This window comes from Lepidothrix coronata, unplaced genomic scaffold (assembly GCF_001604755.1).
Source record: "Lepidothrix coronata isolate B3197 unplaced genomic scaffold, Lepidothrix_coronata-1.0 Scaffold123, whole genome shotgun sequence".
Classification (NCBI taxonomy): Eukaryota; Metazoa; Chordata; class Aves; order Passeriformes; family Pipridae; genus Lepidothrix; species Lepidothrix coronata.
Window position 1 is genome coordinate 342,928 of NW_016690303.1, and position 21,216 is coordinate 364,143.

At 41.2% G+C, this 21,216-nt stretch overlaps 1 protein-coding gene across 9 annotated transcripts in view; it reads right to left on the reverse strand.

Annotated features, from left to right (window-relative positions):
* The window catches only part of NHSL1 (NHS like 1), a 181,592-nt gene that overhangs the window by 12,021 nt on the left and 148,355 nt on the right, over positions 1 to 21,216 (reverse strand). For 6 of the 9 annotated variants that reach the window (XM_017825923.1, XM_017825924.1, XM_017825930.1 and 3 more), the window contains 3 exons: positions 17,185 to 17,377; positions 12,304 to 12,435; positions 17 to 3,436 (listed from right to left, as the gene is read on the reverse strand). In XM_017825923.1, the coding sequence (XP_017681412.1) occupies positions 17 to 3,436; positions 12,304 to 12,435; positions 17,185 to 17,377 (3,745 nt within the window). The remainder of the gene's footprint in view (positions 1 to 16; positions 3,437 to 12,303; positions 12,436 to 17,184; positions 17,378 to 21,216) is intronic. The other 3 variants (XM_017825925.1, XM_017825927.1, XM_017825926.1) reach the window with 3 other exon arrangements.

Below are 21,216 nucleotides of genomic sequence, written 5' to 3' on the forward strand. Positions count from 1 at the left end.
GAGTAAAGACACTCACCACTTTCGTTCTCTTGAGATAGGTGCCCATCAGCATTACTGCCGCTGTCTTGGCTGCTGCCTGAACTGCTTCCTTCATCAAAAGCAGACTGCTCCTCCTGCCTGGGCTCTTCTTGAACTGGTGATGCAGCAGGCTGTACCACAAAGGCATTCGCTCCCCCTGCCTCAGAGAAGGTGAATCCAGCAGCTCCTCCCTCAGGAACCAGGCTGCCAGAGTCCATCTCGCTAGAACCGAGTCCATCTGTAAGACAATTTCTCGCCTCCTCGCAGTGTGCAAGCACAGTGTCTCTCTTAGTCGGACTTGATGTGCTTCTGACAGTATCACTCACTTCAGCTGCTTTCTCTACTGTAAGATCTAACTGTGGAGGTGGTACAACAAGGAACAGTTTAGGTTTCTTAGAAATAGGAGGTGGTTTCTTGCTTGGCAATATGACCTGAACCTTGTCAGGAGATGCTGGTGACCCCTGAAGTGACATGCCAGAAGGGAGGTCTTCACTCTGCACTGAAGACTCGGGTGTGTCATCAGTAGCTGTTCCCAGTGCATAAGCTTCAGAAGACTTTTTTAGACCTACTGCACTCACAGGTTTTTGATCACTGTCAAGCGCAGGTGTGTTATCAGAGAGAATGAGAGGAGAACCCCGAGACAGTGTTTGAACTGCATTTTTAAATGAAGTGCCTTGAGTTTTCATTTCCTCGTTGCCTAAGCTGCTACTGAGTCTTAGTGAGAGAGATGGCTTTAGGGAAGACTGTGACGATGAATTTACAGTACCCTTCTCCTCAGACGTGGCTTCAGAAGCAGATTCGGGTGATGGTTCACTTTCTGTCGCTTTTTTCACAGACCTCAACTGCACCATTTGCAATGCTTTGGTAGTCACTAATGGCATCACAGGTCTCGATGAGTCTTGCTTGTTGAGCGGCTGTTTCACTGGACTGTAGCAAGAATCTTCCTGGTTGCGTTTCTTAAAAGAATACTGTGGGTATATTGTTGCACCTTTTGTTAACTTGGGATCAAGAGGTGGTGCTGGTGGTGGGACAGCTAAGGGGCAAGTAGGAGGAGGAGGAACGGGGGAAGAGAATGAACTGATGGAGGCTTCTTGCTGTAACCATGGGACAGTCTGAGCAAAGGAAGAATTTACATTAGCTTCTGGTGGAGGAGGGGGGAATGTGGGGGAGGCTGGCAATGGTGACAAATCCATGACTTCTGCTGGAGGAGGAGGAGGGGGAGGAGAAAGTTCGGGGCAATGTGGAGGTGTTGAAAGAGGAGGTGGCAGAGGAGGTGCACCAGAATCTGGAGGAGGGCTCAGGGCGGGGTCCAATTTCTTCACACTCACGCTCCCTTCAGTAGATGTATTTGAAGAAAGAGAAGTGGAGGATGAAGACATGGAAACTGAAGACAGAAGAGAGGATTTCCTCTCAGGCACTTTAGGCTTCAGCTTGGATTTCCCATTTCCTGATGATGCAGGTTTTAAAAGTACAGGCACTGGAGTAAGCGCAGTGGGTGTATTGGACTGGCTGGAGTACCCACTTGATGGCGATGTGACTCGGTGGGATTTCTCCGGAGAAGTGCTCTTTGGTTTCGCCAGCCCACTGGGCACTTGTGGCACAGAAGCCCTTGAGCCATCACTGAAGTGGCTGATGCTGTAATCGCTGAGAGCAGACGATGTACTGACAGAATGGGTCACTGGGGATTTCACCTGGTCGTCTGCCACTGCGGCATAGTCGCTGTAATAGCCCCACTGGTCAGCGTACTCTGACTTGATGCTACTTGTTTCACTCTGTGACGGAGTGACTGTGCAGATGGAGTAAAGGTTTGGAGCAGTGGTGGACATCATGCTGCTGCTTGCACTGACCGAGCTTTGGCTGCGGGAGCGCAACACCCAGGGATCCTCATAATCACTGGAGGGGCTCTGGGAAGGGGAGCTGCCATTTTTGCACTTGAGATTTAACTGCAGAGAATGCTGGAGGGTGGCAATGAGAGTTTCATCAAGTACCTGTCCACTGGATTGGACTTTTTTCTTAGGCATCCTTCTGAGTGAGTCTGTTCTGGATGGTGGCAAAGGTGGTTTCTTGGCCTTTTTCAGAGAGATGTTTCTTGCAAGAGATTTGTCACCTTGGCCTGACTGGTCAACCTGCTGTTTCTTCTCCTTTCCTTCGAAGACATTTATCACACTGTCTCTGGGATTCCCAAAACCATTAGTATTATTGCATGGCATGTCTGACTTCAGCCCAGAGTCCATATGCATGGAACTGTAATAACCATCATGGTCAACAGAATACACAGAAGTAGAATCATCCCTGACTGATGTCCTCTCCAGGCTGCTGCTGCTCAGGTTGCTACCAGGAGTGGCACAGCCTGGTGTGGTACAAACCACCTTGTGTGAAGGAGTCTCACTGTTTCCTGAAGACTTGTACAACCAATGCTCTGTGCTGTCTACTGTTGCCTGTGCTCGCTCCCCAGAATAGCTAGATTCACTCCTACCATCGCTGTCCTGGGAAGGGTTTGGTAAAGCAACATTGTTCCTGCAGCTGTAGCTCGTGGTCTGAGACCCAGTCTCTGCATTCCCAGGAGTGCTAAGAGAGACAGCAGAGTCACCAAGAGAAAGCATCATGACAGTATTAGATGGGATGGTATCTGAAGTCTGTGAGTGACGTGTGGAGCTACTCTCACTCCAGTTACCACTTGAAGAGTGGTGGTCTTCTTTTCCACTTATTGCACTGCTGGTAACAGGATTGTCTCTTGGATTTGGGTAGGCAGTGGAACTGTTCATTTTACTATCCAATGAACCAACACTCTGGGCAGCGTGAATAATGATAACTTCTGAGGAGGATGACAGTGTTGCATTGGGTATGATGCTCGTTGAGTAGGTGGCATGAGGAGAGACCACACATGCTGGGCTTGCGGACTTCTCACTATCACAGCTTCTCACCTCTTGAGACTTTGGCCTCGACAGTGTCCCCATCGTGGGATTATTCCTCAGATGCACAACACTATCATCCACTTGCAATTTACTTATCTGGTGAGTTAAAGTGCCAGCAATGTCTTCCGTCTGCCTAGAGATGCTCTGTGTCTGGTCTAGGGACTGCAGAGATACTCTTGCACCAACTCGAGGCAAGCTGTGAAAACCTATGTCGCTATTTTGGCGAGAAGCAAATATAACTGCAGCAGAATCACTCATCACTGACATGTTTCCAGATGAGCTGGAGAACTGAGACATCTGGGCCGCAATGCCTTGTCCTTTCTGTGCTCTTATTCTTCTCATCGAAGGGGGCACAACTTTAACTTCCTCCGTCTGGCAGCTGGTGTCCTTGGTTTCCGAGCGCTGCATAGCAGAGCGATAGCTGTCTAGTCTCCCTAGTGTGGAACAGTGATCTGGGACATACATCGAATGCCCTCGGAAATCACTTTGGCCAGTGCCAACTGCTGGAGTCAAAATAAAATAATTATTTCTTGAAGCACAAACTCACAGTTATCTTCTCACTCATTTAAAATCAAAACTCCCCAGCAAACTGCTTGATCCCCACGTTCCCGCAGGCTATGCCTTCTGAAGAAAAATCTGCAACAATGGATTTTGCACAAGCATTGTCTGTTTTCTGCATTTCTCTTCCCTTTTTCATTATTACCAGGAACCTCTTGCTTACGGAATCGTCTGTGCTCCTGCCACACATTCGACCCATGAAATCCTCTGTTTATGACATGGTAATAATTTCCATAGTAATCAGTTATGTCAGAAACCAAGTAGCACTGTTTGACTTCCAGTAGGCAATGCAGCAGGAACAGACAAAAGCCTGAGAAACGTGAAGGGTGTTCCCATGCTAATGCCTCATGCAATAAAGAAAAGGGGAAGGAAATCTGGAGACTAGTATGAATAAAAAGATCTGCTTTTTATAAGCCTTACACTTCAGAAAAAAAAATTTCAGGGGACACTGACAGCTCTCCAAGTCCTGCAGTTTGTCTGAAAGAAGGCTAACATGGAAACATGCATTGTTTTACCACAAATAATACATACACTACAACAGCACTTATATATAAACATTATACAACACTGCAAAGAAAATCATTAAATAACAGTTCTCCTTACAAATACTCTCTAGTTATCTTACAGGAAAAACTCTAAGAAGTGGGGAAAAGCTGGTACTGATGGTCATCTCATCCTCAACACCATCAGGAAACAAAAATAAGTGTGCTTTTTCTAAAAGAATGAATAACCATATATTGACAACTTTGAGGACAATGGAAAACCAGTTTTAGTTCAAAATATAATTATCGCTGGGTTGGTAGAAAGGACTCCAGGGTTCTGTTAAATTTACAATTTTATTGGTAGCAGCCTTTTAAAATCACAAACCAGAGCACTGCTTTAAAATTAGTCTGTGTAAGGCTGCTGCTTTTGAATTCAGTCGCGTTACTGTATAAATAGCAATAGAGAGGCAGGCGTGCTGCTGGAGATGCTGGTAAGGATGCTGCATATGTCACTGCGGGGGAAAATTGGTTATTTCAAGTCTCCGCCTTAGCTAGTCTCAGGAGTAATGAAGTAGCATGCCTGATAGGACTGTTCTCCTTTGGTATTTACTATAGGGAACTGCATCTGGAGGATAGGTATTCTTATCATGCAGCTTTAAACACCACTTAAAGGACATTTAATTATCCTTATTCTTGGCAGGCAAAAGAGGCATTTAGGGTAAGAAAAAGAGGTCTCTGAAAACGCTACAGTTAAAGCAGCACACCACACAAAAAGGATTGTTTACTTCTTTTCTCCAGGCACATAAGTAGTCTTTTAGCAGCTTGAAGCCTAGTTAGTTTGCTTTGTGTAGACTCTCTTGTTCTCATGAAAATGCAGCCTCTTTCTGCTTTTGGTAGAGGTTTGCTAGAAAGATAGATGCTGGCAAATGTCTTGGATAATCTAATACGAGATACTGTCAGAACAGATGGACGACTGCAGCCGACCAAGAGAGGGATTTGCATATTCTGTACACAGTTATTAAGAACTGTACAGTAAGAAAAATAATTTTACTTTCCAGGTTATTTTTTTTCTACAGAATCAGTGTACATCTTTGGTTGAGACAGAGAAAAAAGTCAAAGTAGACATTATGAATGTTTCTGGAACCATGACATCACTGTGAGCCAATTAAAAGTATCCGGTTAAAAAATCTGCATACCAAGATATATAAATAACCAAAGAGATGGGATATTTTTCTTCTTCTGCCACTGTGAAATACACACACGCACACAAATACGCACACGCAGACAAGACAGAAGGATGGGGCTGGTGGAAAACGAAGCTGTCAGCACTACAACGAGTATCTAACACTGCTACATACTAACCTGTGGCTGAGAGCACCTCACTTCAGTATGTGGTATGTCTGTATTCACAGAGGAAGCGAAATGCACTCTGTTTCACAAGTAGTGTAACGCAGATGGGTGATTTATGCTTGTTTAAAATATTACTGCTAGGGAAGGTAAATGGCAAAGTGGAATGATGCTGGACTTGCCAACCTGCCCTTTTCCTCCTTTCAAAACCAGGAGTGTTAGAATGCACTTATTGGGACATACTACTCATTGCAAATGCACAGCAAAAGCTGAAATACAAACTTAATGGTGCTGTATCTACGCCACTGAATAAAAGATGTCAATGATGGCAATGTCTTGGGGAGCAGCTCCTGCCCCATCCCTTGGCACACATGCCCCAACAGAGCCTGGAGACTGGTGGCATGTCCCAGCTGGAGCAGTGCTGGAGGAGCACACTAAGAAGAGGGCAGCATGAACAACACATCTCAGAATGCTGCTGAGAACCAGTGCTAACCCTGTGTTACCAGAATTATGTAATTTAGGGTCCAGCCTAATATGCTCTGGGGAACTGCATAAATTGATTCAACACCAGTAAATGTTTACAACCTCAATACTGCAGGGAAGCCTGTCAGGGCAAGTATTTGCACCAGTGGAAGATCTCTTATAGTTAGAATTATTCAGAGCCCAAATAAATACAACATTCAGACAGCCCAGCCTCAGTATAAAATACAGGGCTATATCCTTCAATCATTTTATGGGATATGGTCAGGGAAGGGATTTTTCATGGCTGTTGTTATTACAAGAAGACAACTTTGAGGTTTTAAATATTTTTGGTAGAAATGCAGCATATTCTTAAGTTGTTTCAGCTTTGGTTTTGACTTTATATGTATGCACAACCTCATGCAAAGCTGTGAGGATTTACTTGCCCTTTATAACACAGCAATTGCTCTTTTTACTGTTCCACTTCCTGAAGAGGGACAATGGAAATCTGCAGGGGAAAACGGTTCAAAAACCAACCAAATGAACATTAAAGACTCAGGTATATTCTTAAAATGTTGACGGTTTTATGATTTTAGTGGAATTCAGAGGAGGGTAGCAAGGAGTATTGTATTTGCAATTTACAAATGCAATGTAGAACCCTAACTTCCTTCCATCATCATGGCTGGGCTTCGTGAACAAAGATTTGGGAACTTGCTTCCAGAGTAATATTGAAAAGCAAGGATTTTCAAAAAAAAAACCAAAACCCTTAAAATCAAACGACCTTTGTTGCTACTGCAGTTAGAAAGCAAATAATCCAATTCTAAGGGCAGCTCAAACCTTTAATTGACTGATTACACTGATAATGCTATGTTTCTCAGAAAATATCTGCTTAAATAAATAGCAGTAAGAAAACAGATTTCTACAACACCAAAATTCTTGCACTGAACCAGAGCTTTTAAAGAAAAAAAGGTCCATCTAGTTGCAGGGGTGATGTCTGAGCAGACAGCAGCAAAAAAAAAAAAAAAAAAAATACTGCAGAACTGGACATCAGGTTACAGATGCTGAACATTATGAAGTCAGAAGTGGTTGCAAATTGGTATGTGATAAATGTGGTTCAAAGTAATTGTTATTATGTCCGCATTTTATATTATCCTGTGTCCACCAGCCCTGCTATGTCCGCCACAGGGGACCTGTATCTACACTCCTTTCTATTACCCTACTATGTTGAAAATATCTCCTAGGGCAAATGCTCTTCCCTAACACACATGTTCAGTGTGGACTCCAGCAGCAAGTGAAGAACACCCATTATCTGGCACAAGTGAAACATGCAACATATGGAACAAGTTTTGCATGGAAGCACAGAGAGGAGGTTCAACTGCTTACTTTAGCTCCAAGCTCTTGGTCAAAGATAGGCATATACAGGTTACACCAGTTCTCCCTGACTCTGGTAGTTAACTGGTATTGCTTATTAGAGATGACAGGGATTGAGACTGACTGAAAATTTAACAGAAAAAAGAAAGTGTCTGTATGTAATCCCTAGGGCCAGGTACTAACTACCAGAAGACTCCCTGTGACTCTAGCTGACCTGGTGGCACCAGCAGCTTGCTGCAGAGAATCAGACAAAAGGTCCTCTGCACTGACATGAGAATAGAAAACCGAAGGTTTGAGAGGATAAACAGTATGTGCAGATATCACGAAGCTTGTTTCAACTAGCGTATAAAAGTAATCTCTCTTCCCTTCTGACTAATCATTTCTAATATAAGCACTTGGCTCTTATGCCACAGGCACATTCTTTAGAATTGTTGCTCTCATTGCCTCCCCGCGCCCCACCTAGCAATCCTCCTCTAAACCTAGTAACCTGACCAAGTCACTGTGCAGGCACCACAACTTGCAGTGTTACAAAAAAAACCCCAGAGATTCTTGATCTGTTTTACCCTAGTACTTACATATCAAATGATTTTTAATAGACACCCAACAAGAAATAAGACAAGTACATTTGGCTCATGACAATTTTAAGGAAATTTTACTGTGCTCCATGAAGCATCTGTAATCTCTGAGGGGAGAAAAATATTACAGAGAATTCTGTGATACTTTCTAGTACTGCCGGCTAAAAAATATCTTGAATGCTTGCATATATCGCTGCCACCCTGAAAGGGAGAATTTTGATGAAAATATAGGCAACTTAAGTTTTCTTGATTCTATTCATTCAAATGAACAGCCTCTACTATACGTTCCTGGCATCTCTGTCTTTCATCCCCCATGCATACTTTCTAACACTCTGATCTATGGATCAATAGTGCTGGAAACGTACAATGTTGAAAAACTACAGCTGTAAAACCAGTATTAGTCAAAAGGCACTGTAACTCTGAAAGAGAGATATTATCTCCAAAGACTGCTAAGCTGCAAATTGAAGCAGGTGCAGAATTACTTGTCTGGAACAACTGGGTATATGTGTGGTATTTCTGTAGGACTGCTGGATATCTGAGACTCTTCTTACCTGTGGGACCTATAACTTGAGTGACTGCTAGTCCTGGAGGGACTAATTGGAAAGGAGTATCAATTAAGAGAAGTCTTCAGCAGAACAGCTGAGTTCCCAAAGATCAGAAGGACTTACTTGCCCCCATGTTGCTGAGATGGAATTGCTTCCTCTCAGTCACATCAAAGGAGAAGCTTCAACAGTCCCAAATGATACCTGAGACACCAGCTGGTACCACCAGGGTCTGACCTGCGTTGCAAGAAAGGAAATGAAGGACTGACAGTTAAGGTGTCAGTCAAACCCATCCTGAAGACTGACACCAGATTCTATAGGTAACAACTCCTTATGAGCCACTGAAAACGTGAGGTAGGGAAATAAGCTGAAGAAAACTGTATAAGGTCATTATTCTGACCCTTTGAACCCTTAGGTTAGTAAGAAAAAAAAAAAAAAGTAGATGGGGGAAAAAAACACAGAGCCAAAAAAACTATGAATTACATCTTAAGATCGAAAAAAGTATTTAAATAATTCAAAGAAAGTACACATGAAACATAAAATTAGAAGACATTTTTCAAACCCAAGAGGACAGAAACTTTCTGTTTCATTAAAGAGAAGCAAAACGCCTGTCAGAAGAAGAATAAATCAAAAGGTGGAAAAGTTGAAGATGTTTTCCTCTCCCCCGCTTTGGTGAGGTATGTTTATTTGGAAGTTGAATTGTGGTGGAACAGATACTCAAGTCTGGGACTTGCTCCTCCTGCAAGACAGGGATGGAGTCTGGGACTGCACTGGTGCGGAGCTCTGGAGAAACACAGTCAGGTAACTTGGTACCTTCACAAAAAGAAAGTTAGTCTGAGCCAAACCCTAGAGCACTGACACAGAGAAGGGCTCGTGGAAATGTGAAGGCACTTTGCTGCCTTTGTTTCACCCAAAGAGCTGAAACATGTGAAGGGAGTTGATGACAACCAAGAGCCAAGAATGAGCAAGGCCTGCAACAGCTTTTCCCAGAGAGGTGCTCATCTCTACCAAGCTTCTGTTTGGGAATCATCTTCTTGCCTGAGGGGATAATACAGGTTTGCATATAAGGTACCATCTGAAGACAGCTTGAGGCGATGGATAATGGCAATACAGAGCAGAGAAACTGAGAGCACAGAAACTTGAAGTATAACATAATCTCAAAGTTTCCTGCCCTTTCTGCAGTTTTGATCCAACACTGACTCCTATTAAATATGTATACAATATTTATGTTCTGTAAGACAATGAAGGTAATTCAGAAGTATGAAAAACTAATTTTTTTCATTGTTGTGTTTGGCAGAAAGAAGAATGCTTTGCCTTCTCCTCTTACTTTGGCGTCATTCTGCTAAATAGTACTGAGAGGGTCCTGCTGTTAAAAAACAACTTCAGAAAATAACTGCCATCTCTAAACTGGTAGACATCTCACATTCTTACTCTGTCTCAGAATCCCATCTATCACATTGCATTTTATTTATGCAGAATTTTGTATGCAGAAGTTTCCAGCCTATGCAGACAGATTGGTTCATCACTGGAAGACACCTGTGAAAACACAACTGTATTACAACACTAAAAAGTAGAAATGTTTAAAAATACTTTCAGCACATGAGTGCAGTTACTGTCTCCTTTCAGTATGTCTGGCTGAATTCTACTAGGGTACCACGTCCACTGACCTCAGGTCAGCAGTCATGCAGGCTCTCTCTTCTGTTTGGTCTTTTCTGTTCCGAAGGAGCCAAAGCAGCCAGGGGAGAACCCCAGCAGCTTGGCCTGGCAGAAGTTCTTCCAGGCTCTCTCACAAGAAATAAAAATAGTTCAAGCCTGGTTGAAGCTTTGAGGTTCTCTCAAGTTTCTGCTTCCTTCTGAAGGATAAACAAGAGGTAACAAGAATGTGCTGTATGTGTTGGTTATTTAGCCTGCACGCAGCAACTTTGGTGTACCAAGGGGTTTTAATCTTTGTGTAAATATTATAGCCATTCACAGCAATGCTTTAGGGGAGAAACAAAGAGATTTATTCAGCTGAAACCACAGGGAGAATGTCAATAGGCATAATGCAATTGCTTGATTTGGAGTTTAGTCCGGATCCCTGTTCCGATCAAATGAACTGTGGAATGTTTTAAAACAACTCGTTGTTTGTTTTGGGACAGCGTAAGAGAAATAGGGAATGGACTACTACAGAAATATTTCTGCAGTGACAGGGGAGAAATGGCAGAAAGAACACTGAACAGGGATGAGGGAGACCTAATTTATTCCCAGCCTTGCCAATGGCCTGGTGGGTGACTCCGGTTAAGTCACTTCACTGCAGCATGCCTGGTTTCCTCATGTATCAGATGAAGACACTATCACTCTTTTCAAGCGCACTTTGTTTCTAGTGGTAGAAACCAACATGCTATCAGGATGGATACTGCCATGACAGAGTTCTCCTGTCATGGCATTTTGCTGTCTGGAAGACCTACAACCACCACAGAAGCAACATGAAGTTCCTCAGACAACTTCCGCCATAGGGCACGTGGCTGAAGCCCTATGTGCCTGCAGGTTGTGGGCTGAGGAACCATCCAGAGAGCTCCTGCAGCATGATATTGCCAGCCCTGAGATTTCCACAACTTAAAACAGAAGGCAAGGAAAATCTTCAAGCAGTGCAGCATGAAACGTGCTCAGCACAGAGATGAAAGACCAAAATCAAGACATAAAACTTGTCACTCTTAGTGAACAGATTGGCAAATGCTACGGAATTCTTTTAAGGTATTAACTGAAGAATTCTTTTTAGGATAGATGGCAACTGCAATCTCAGTTTACTCCACCAAGTAAAACTACAGTTGATGTTTTCAAGCATCAAACACCTGTCTGAAGTCGTCACAAATGTAATCTCTAAGTTTTAAATGTTTTCTTGAGGCAGAGGATTCCCATGGCAGGGCACTCTTTCATTACAGATGCCAAAGGAGCACAGTTCCACTCACAAACTGCTCTTCAAGTAATTGTTTGTTTCTTGGCTTTCTCTATGCCTGGCCCTCTAGCTCATTTCAAACCCATCCAGACAAGTTACATATTTTTGCCTCTCCTTTTGAAAAATCTAGACAAAGAACAAAGAATTGAAACCATAATTAAAAAAGAAATTGATGCAAAATGCAAGGTAGTAAAACTTACAGAAACCATCAATATATGAGACAATTTCACACATATAGCACCAAAAATTATGTTCTGCTACACTATTTTAAAAGACATTCTTCCTCTACCAAAAAAAAAAAAGAGGGGAACATAATTTGATCTGTGAAGTTATCACCTGGGAAAAACTGAATAACTAAATTAACTTTTTAAAGAATAAGCAAAAATGACCAGATTTAAATCAAAGAGTTCCGCAAAAAGTGTCTGAAAGTTCTGCCAAAATTCAGACTACTTCATCAGCTTTGAATTTATGTCTGCTACTGTGTGTGAAAGAGAACTGTCTGAGGTAGCGCAAATGTGACTGAGTAGGTATTTTTCCTTTGGAATACATGCAATAGCTAATAAGCCCATGTAAATTGTTTCCAATCAAATAACACTGATACTTAAGGAGTCGCCAATTAAAACTGATCAAAACTGAACTGAAAAATAGGTCTTTCACTCTTGATGCAACTTTCGGCAGATTCAGGAAGTAATTCTAAGTAATTATTCTAATAAAGTAATTAATTAATAAGTAATTCATTCTAAGTAATTATTCACAAGCCAAAATGCCTGCTTACTTCAGTTTTGCTTCAGTGAACATCTTGGAGAAGAGGATCAAATCTCAAGGAAAGCACTGAAGTCCAGAAATCTTACATCCCTGCAGATTTTCATTGTACCAGTACATCATTTTCCAAACACCCTGTTCTCTTTAACAGATGGAAGTCAACAGATAAAAGGTCCCAATTTCCCAACGCAAGAGGTGGCAAGGAAGCACACGCATATTTGGAACTGTAATAGGCTATCAGACTGTATTGGTTTCATGAGCACTGGTAATGTTATTAGTCGAGTAATGACAAGCAGTGACAATGAACAGTGGATGGAATACAGTTCTGATGAGCCATACCTAGCTCCTTTTGTATGTTGTCAGGGATTCCTGTAATAGTCTTTCTCCTTTTGACTTTCTTCGGTCGTCTTACCACCGTGTCTGTGTAAATTAGAGACCGCCGAATGCTGGCCTGGCGGTCGAAATTCTCCCCTAATACATGGTAGAACAAGCAAAGCAACATTACTTCCAAGCACACTGACATGCACTTTCTTCCACTAGTCTTGTTGTAGAAATGGAAAAAAAGGCATTAATAAATGATGTTAGCTTGGTCCTACAATGAAGGTTTACACTGAAAGAAGATACGGCACATTGTCACAGTAAGGCTTTAGGCACAAATATCCACTACACGGCACTACATGCTTTAAAAGGAATTTTGACTTCCTGAGCCCAGTTCAAATTTGAAGAGATCAGCTCTAATTCCACAAGCAAACAGACTCTTTGCTTTAATTTGGCCCTTTAGAGGTTTTTGGAAGGTTTTGTTATTTTATTTTGGAGTAATGAGCTGCAGAAAAAGCAAATCTGCTCATGAAAATGAAAGATCACAATGGTTTATGCAGGAACAGACATTGCTATTGGCAACAGCTATTAGGTCTTTGCACAGCTCCATCATTAAATCACATGAGACCCTTCTTTTTCATTTCAAGTTGCTCTGAACCTGTCAAGTGTACCACATTGCTGGTGGTGATCTTTTAACATGAATACAAATAAGTACTATGGAGCATGCAGAGATCAAACTGATCTTGTGGATTCATAAATATTTCAGAGTGAAAGCTGCTTAAAATTGAAACTTTACAGATGATTATAAAAATAAACAATGCCAAGAGCTGAAAAAATGTGTCTAAGTGCATGCTGCCAGACAAAGCCTTACAATGACCATGTGCTGTATCGTAATGGGACCCAGAAGCACCACTATCATTAAGTAGCTTTTCTTTAGGAATTCACTTCTGTTTAGAGGTTTATAATTTGGCCATTTTACTAGTAGTAAGATAAACCTTCCCTACAGACTCTGAGTTAATTAATTCTCTGTCACTTCTAAAAATCTAACAATGACCCCCCACAGGTCACTTCTAAGTTTCCTTTTTAAAGGAAAGTACTGTTAAATATCCTTTAGATGACCCTTTTAAAAGTGAAAGGCAGAACAAAAGTGTATATGCTTTTTACCTTTGTACACTCCTTTTGAAAATCAATGACCAAATTATTTACCTCTAAAAAGTGATTAATGCACAGTAACAAATATGTCATAAATATTAACCCTGGCTGACTGCACATCTGTATGATGTGTGTCATGAAAATAGCATAGAAAATCTCATTACCTGTATAACAGTTAAAGATACCGTCACATATTAAAGTATAGCATGTGGACTGGTGAAAAGGCAAGGAAAAAATGTAGTGATTTCATTCACTATGTTAATACAAAGACTGACTCTGTTCGACCATAGCCTTGACCATGAGCTGCAGTTGTGCTAAGCAGATCCTTGCAGCTACAAGGAAGTGCCAGTTTCATCTGACTTTTGGATTGACTGAAGTCAGGGCAGATGAACAGAGAAGGAAGCTATATGGGATCTATAAAATTTAGAATCATTGATCCCACTGGCTTCGTAGAAGCCCTGAAATATTGAGACAGACTATCCACTGGGGACTACGAGGATGTTAGGACCCATCTGTGGCCAGGGTCAGGACATTAGCTTATTCTGCATGGCACACTAAAACAAATCCAAAGAATTTGAAGGAGAAAGTTTTGCATCTCTGAACATATCTTTATCCATTCAAAGGCCAACAATTATGCCTGAGATGGTGATATAAGTGATAATTAGAGGGTGCAAACAAGGAGAGAGTCTTTTATATGAAGCCTCAGACAGCACAAACCAGACGGCCATAGGGAAATGTTACTGATCCCCAGTAACTTCTTCCAATGAGCTACCTAAGAGCTAACCCAACCAATCTGTCTTCAACGGATTTTGATACACAAAGGCCACTACACAAATTTGTAGAATTTCAAAGTAGCAGCTTCAATGAAATCCAATAAGCAAAATCAGAATGTCTCAGTCTTTTTTCCTTCTTCATTTTGTTTTGGAAAATATCAATGTTAATGTTAAATATGTTTTACAGATATAAGAATACTTTTCTCCTTCTGTTACAGGTTTGTCACAAACTGACTAGGTGTTCCTTATACTCTTTACTCAGTTGACCCTCATGCAGTACACTGTTTTCCTTGGATTCACTGAAAACATTTAAGTGTGCTTAAATCTCACTGAAGTCAGTTAAGCTGGATTCAAGCAAATGCTTAAATGTTTTGCAGGATCCAGCCTGGCACTGAGCACCTCCACCATTATCAGACTCCTCCATGTGTAAAGAAAGTTAGTTCTGGAAAACCCACAAGAACAGACACCATTATACATCTTTTAAGCCACAAGATATGTAAAAGCAAAGACTGGCCACCACTGAAAATTCAGTCCAACCCCTTCCAGGCCAGAATAAAGTTCAGCCCAGGCACTCCCAAAGACTGAAACTACTTCCAAATCTAGATGTCTAGCCAGCAACTTGTCAGCCTAATGCAATGCCCCTGCACCTTCAGGCTATCCAACAGATTTTTACGACTACTATATTAGTTGCAATCTGTTCACCAAAGAGCCCGAAAACTGAACTGATGTAGCATTTATTGCACAGCCACGTGAGAGGCCATTGTAGGAGAATCATTACTAATGCACTGCTGAAAACGTTATCAATTGCCAGCAGGTTACTGCTGGCAATTGCTTCAGAGGTTAACCTTTTATTTCATGCCACAAGTAATAAAATGGAAGTTTTCTGAACTCTCTTCTGGGAGAGCAAGAAAAAGAGCATGTGAAGGAAAAAGCCAAATCAAAACAAATATCCTCAATGGTTTGTTCCATGGTACATTGAAAAAACAGCACAGAAGTTTTTGTCAGTTTTTTTTCTGCCTCATGCAGTAACATAACAACTTCACAAAATAAAATTACTCAGTGCGTGGGAGAGCAGAGGAGGGGAGCAGATTGTGACTTTTTAAAGAGGAACAAGGACAGCAGCTTTTTCTGTATGTTGTGTGTGGCTCATGTTGCTTGCCTTGTTTCACAGTAGCAATATAATTATTTCAAGGGAAAAGGAATGGTGGATCCTGGAGACCAGTCCACATGCTGCAACAGCAGTCTTCCTTTACTGCCCTCCTCTTCTATCTGTTCCGATTACCATGCTTGTAAGGGAATAAATGCTCAACCACACACTCCAGAAAGGTGAGGCATAATATGCACGTGCACCATTTCAATCAGGAAAGTTGGGAACCGCTGAGTTTTTTGAGTGCTAGCTGAACAATTCAGGGGACACAAGGTTTGCTACGCCAGTTGAATTATGCTGGTTGAAGTCACAAGCGTAATTTATCCAAACACGGTAGGTAACATTCCCAATGATGCTGAATTAAATCTATCAGCTATTTGATCCTTTTACCTCATTCTTCTTTCCATCTGTTTACTTCCCCCCTATATTTTGCGGTACGTAGGGTCATTAAATCAAACAGCAGATTACTGTTTCTCTAAATATACCCTGTTCCTGCTGTCACAATATCTAAGCCCTACTCAAGCTTATTGATTATGTCAGATTATCCATTGTTCCCCTAACTCGGCCTTCTGCACCAGTATCCTAAATTCCCTATACAATGCCAACTGGCCCAGTAACATTTCAGCACTGCATTTATTTTCCTTCTATTAAATTTCCAGAGATGGGGTGTTCATAATTTTCTATTGTCTTCCTGATGTTTATTTCTAATATTTTCTGCTATTTAAGTAAACACTTCTAGTTGATTTCTCCAAGCTTGCTAATGTTTGTTACGGAAGTCCTGCTCCTTTACTATTAAAATATTTAAATACTATTGAAGAATACTATTTAAAATACTAGTTTATAAAAATACAGGTGAAAAAGACAGGGAAAGAGAACCTAATTTACTTTCAAAAGAAAGCCAAACATTGCAAGCTATTGATTGTCAGAGTAAGCGTGGAGTCAGAGTGTGCCATATGGCATTTGAAATAAACTGGATGTTGAGTATCATCCTGATTTTGGCAGGCAAGCGGTCAGTTATTTGAATTAACTAATAATAGACAATCTTGATGCTGTGCAGAAAAAAGAGGGGTTATTAAATTGAAGTGATAATTCTATCTTTCACAGAAGGTCTATTTTACACCCGACAAAGTATCTCTTCAGTATTAGGCTTTAACGTAATTTAACTTTAACAGAGTGAGAGTTCAGCAACTGTAAAACCAAAGAGCATTTTCAAAATGAATACATAGTTCATAACAAGAAAATGTGGACTATGGTTATGTAAGTGGAGTGTCTTACCAAGACTCTTGCTCAAAGGTGTAGCCTCATTAACTTTTGCTGTTCTAACCTTACTCTCCTTGATCACTAAACCTCTTGTTGCAGATAAAAATAAGATCCAAGAGGTTTTTTCTTGATTTTTGTAACATTTAATCTTTGGAATACAGAAGTCCCTGATAACTTTCCTTATATAAAATTCCTAGAAGAAAATCCTGAAATATCATTAGCATCGGATAAAACATGATTTTCCATTACATATCCTCAGTGCATTCCACAGCAAAATAGTGCTATTTATCAGTCCTCTTCTTGTATTTCATGAATGTCTAATGCCGTTTCAAGCCCACATAGTGTAGACTATCTCCATTAATGACAATTTTAAGGGATTTTGACATTTTCTAATTAAGTTCAGAGACACTATTTAACGCAGAACACTGTTTTCACAGAAAGGTGTAGTAAGTAATTTAAAATTCACGCATCAAATATACAAGTGTCAAAATACTAGCCAACTGTATGGATCCCCTTTTATTCCTTCCCTCCCTCATCAATGTAATGCAATTACTGAAATTAAAAGCCTACCAGTCACATTAATAGGAACCACATCTGTTTGAACGGCCTGTGCTTGTTGTCGCATTTTCTCTTCTGGAGTTGGCAGTGGGAGTGACTTAGTCCAGTTGGTTTGGGTGTTGATATCTGATAACTCATTTGAAGCTGGACTTTTAGGCCTTTTGATGGTAATAAGCTTTTCCTCTTCAGGGGGAGAGACAGGACACTACAAACAGAAATACATGCAACAACATAAGTTTATCACTGCTAAAGAAAAGTAGAACTATGGTATTGCTAAGGTGTTGCTGCTGCAGTCGGCACAATTACTTGTGGAGCAAAACACACCCTTTCAAATATCACACTTCGACCTACATAAAGAGCAATTTTAAAACATGTAAAAAAGTAACACACAACAAAATACCTAGATTGTATTTATTCCAGACATCTGACCAGTTTAAGGAATACATACCAATGAGAGAGAATAGAGTGATCTCGAGCATAGCAAAGCACAGTATATTACCTTACACATTGACTAATTCTTGGAGTGATGAACCCCTCTCTCCCTGCACCCAGGTTTGCCTTCCTTTCCTCTTTCACCTCCCCGTGCCCTATTAGGAAGACGAGATTTGAGCACTGCTTTGCTCCAGCTGCGCTAGGCTGTAAGGATACATAAGAAGCCTCTCACGAAAAGACAGACTTTAGTAGAGCTCAGTAAAAGAGCCAATCAACACAGTCCACAAAACCATCAGCCTTTGATCAGCGAGGTAGCAAGAATAACTTCGGTCTTGGAGAAACTCGCCACAGTTCAAGGGGTTACCTGTTTTTCAGAGGTGAAGCAGTTAACATTATCAGTAGCCACAGAGTGGTCATTTTAAAAGTCAGTCCTTCTCAAAGTGGCAGATTTCTATTTTGTGATGTGTTTTACTTCAAAAGAAACCCAACCAATGAAACAAAAAACTTTCTGCACCACAAAGAGTGGTTGCAACAGCTTGTGCAAATCCCTCCGCCAAAGTTAAAAGCCAAAAAATCCATTTCCTTTTGGGGAGAAAATCTGTTTTCATTACAAGGTCCTTGCCTGCATGCCAGTAATGGCAGAGAAAGCCATAACGCAGCTTTTTACTGACAGGACAGTACTAGTCCATGACACACACTGAGGGCAGGCAGATTCAGGGCACACAGAAGACATTGCTGGGGCTTCTCGCAGGTGGTCCTAAATGCCAAGCAAATCCGAGAGAAGCAGCCTTCTCTCCTCCCCACTCCTGCCAGCTAGGTACTCCAGGGAATTTCAGAAGCAGGAGAGGAAGGAAGACCTGGAGGAAAACCAACCTCAGTCTCCTTCTGCCTCCAGGCAAAACAAAAGAGAAGAAAACGATGGAAGAGTAGTTGCACAGCAGCTGCAGCGCTAGCAGAGATCTCTGCTGACTCCTCTGCTTCAGAGGTGTTTGCTTTGGGACCTCCCTCCCTACCACCAGACCAGAATTACAGTCCTTCCACCCTCTTTTCTTTATTCCTTTCTCTTTTTGGAGAGCCAAATACTACTTGAAATAGGGTTGTCAGTACCAGACCACTGCTTCTCCCTCTCTCACTGCTGTACACAGGCAAGGAAAGAAACATTATAGCTATTTATAACAGATGGATTTTTTTAATTGTTGTGGGTGTTCAGTCTAAGCGATCTGTTTTCTCTTGAAGCTGAGTGCTATACAAAAGACATGCCCAAACACTGTACCACAAACGCTGTTTATCATTTCTCATTTTAATTTTCTTCCTGTTACTATGAGGAATTCCCAGTGTTTATAAATAAATAACCATTTACTTATTCTATTATGCTTTGACTCTACATCCTTTAGGATAGGGTCCAACATTTCACTTAATGGAAAATAAAAATAATAGCAACTTGCAGGCAAAAAGTAAAAGAATGGAGAAGTAAAAGCTCTTCAGGCAATACTAAAAAAAACATTGTAGGCAATGAAATTATTACTAATGTCATCCTGCCTTTTGGAACCACACTTCAAAATATGGGAGTTTTTCTTCAAGGAAATAATCCATTTCTGGCAGCCTTGAATTTCTTTATTAGAGAGGCTGTGGATGGGATAGATGCTGCTGTGTAGGTAAGGGCTCAGCCCTGTGGAAGACCCAGCAATTTTATCAATGCAACCCTCTTAGAGGACATCAGTATTTTTTCAGGCCTCCACTGTTTCTAAAAGGCTCTAAAACCCATTTCTTTACAATAGAATGTGAATGTTTATCTTCTTATGAGTGTGCATACATAGACTGTTTATACAAGTACACGGTGTAGGCGCACATGGATGTACTGACACACAAACACAAGGGCTTTCCCACCTCAAATCACTCAAACTCATAAAGACCTTTATTAACTTAAGCAATTTGGGATAGAAAACACCATTGCAAAAGAGAAAGCTGCCTCCAGGTCATGCTTTCCCACAGATAGGTTTAAAAACTGAGAGAGAGAGAGAGAGAGAAAGAGAGAGAGAGAGAGAGAAAGCATGCAAAAGGTTTTGTAAGGAATGTGGCAAAGGGGTGCCAGCCCAGTGTCACAGCAGAGTAATCAGGGGTTGAGGTAAAAAAATACTGCTTTCCTTGTTCTGCAATGAGCTTTTCTCCACCTGAATTGGGGCACCAAGGGAGACACCTCCAGCCTGGTTTTGCAGTTTGTCTGGGGTCAGAATGAGCTCCAGTGACCTTCAAATACTCTGCTTGGTTGATACCGTCAGCATCAGTATCTGTCACCTTCAGATTGTAATGCAGTGCCAGGTCTCAGCTAACATACAGCAGTCACAAGGGGTTACTCCAGTATGTCAAGTGGCAGAGACACCGGTTACGAAGCCACCCTTCCTTTTCAAGGAAATTACCCAAGACAAACAGAAAACTTTTTTTTGTTACGGTATATGAAAAGATAGAAAAACTGAAGAAGTGAAGCACCTACTACAAGGGAATACTAACTATCCAAAGAAATGTGTAACATCAATCACAAATTCTGCAGAATTAAAAGTTGAGAAAACTGGAGATAGATGGTATAAGACGGACAGAAATGAAACCAACCAGTGAGCAAATAACCAATGAGAAGGAACTGAAAACCCAATTGTGTAGTTGAGTTCAAACCAGTGTGTGAGAATGACCTTCTGCCAATTGTGTAGTTGAGTTCAAACCAGTGTGTGAGAATGACCTTCTGCCAATTGTGTAGTTGAGTTCAAAGCAGTGTGTCAGCGAGAATGACCTTCTGCCATAGGACAGAGATGTGCACTTTTACAAAATAATTCAATAAAAGGGTTGGAGGTGGTTTTGGGTGTAGGAATAAGTGTTCATGTTTGAATTATAGGTAGGTTTTCCATGGATCCTGAAGAAACATGACTGTCTCTGCTTACGTCCCTTCTTCCAAAATACTCTCAAGTGATAGTAGTATAGGCATGACAAAGGCGTACACAGCTTTATTACACACAGAGGAAAGCAGTGGCTCATCTTTCAGCTTTCTTCAGATAGAAATTATTTACCTCTATAATTAGGATGAAAATCTACAGGGAAAATCCCAGGGTTTCACATATTTTTGGCAAACATTTCCAGATTTACAGCCCAGAAGCTTGCTGGAAGATGAATTGCTGCTGTGTGACAAGAATGTCTCCTCAAGTAAGGTCTGTTACACCAGAAGTAGAATTAGGCAGTACCTTGAGAATATGTATCTGCTTAGCAAAGCTGATCATAAATTCTATGTTCATAATAGAACAGAAAGTACCTGTTCCATTTTTAAAGTATCTCTGAGTCACGGTAACTCACTGTTTGACTTAAATGGCCAAATTTCTGTGCTACAGGTTGTTACTCTCATCTCTGCAGGAAAATTTGCTGGAATTCATTCTTTTCATGGACATGGTAAAAAGGAAAGGTGGGGGGTGTAAGCAGCATTCTTGGACCCTGCAGTGTTTCCACAAATATGCCATCATCATCATGGCGAGGTTTCACGAACGAAGATTTAGGAAGGCCCTACCCACGTTTGTTACAAGCACGCTGGTGGCTAATGAGGCCAATACGAGATAGACATGTCCGATTGCAAAA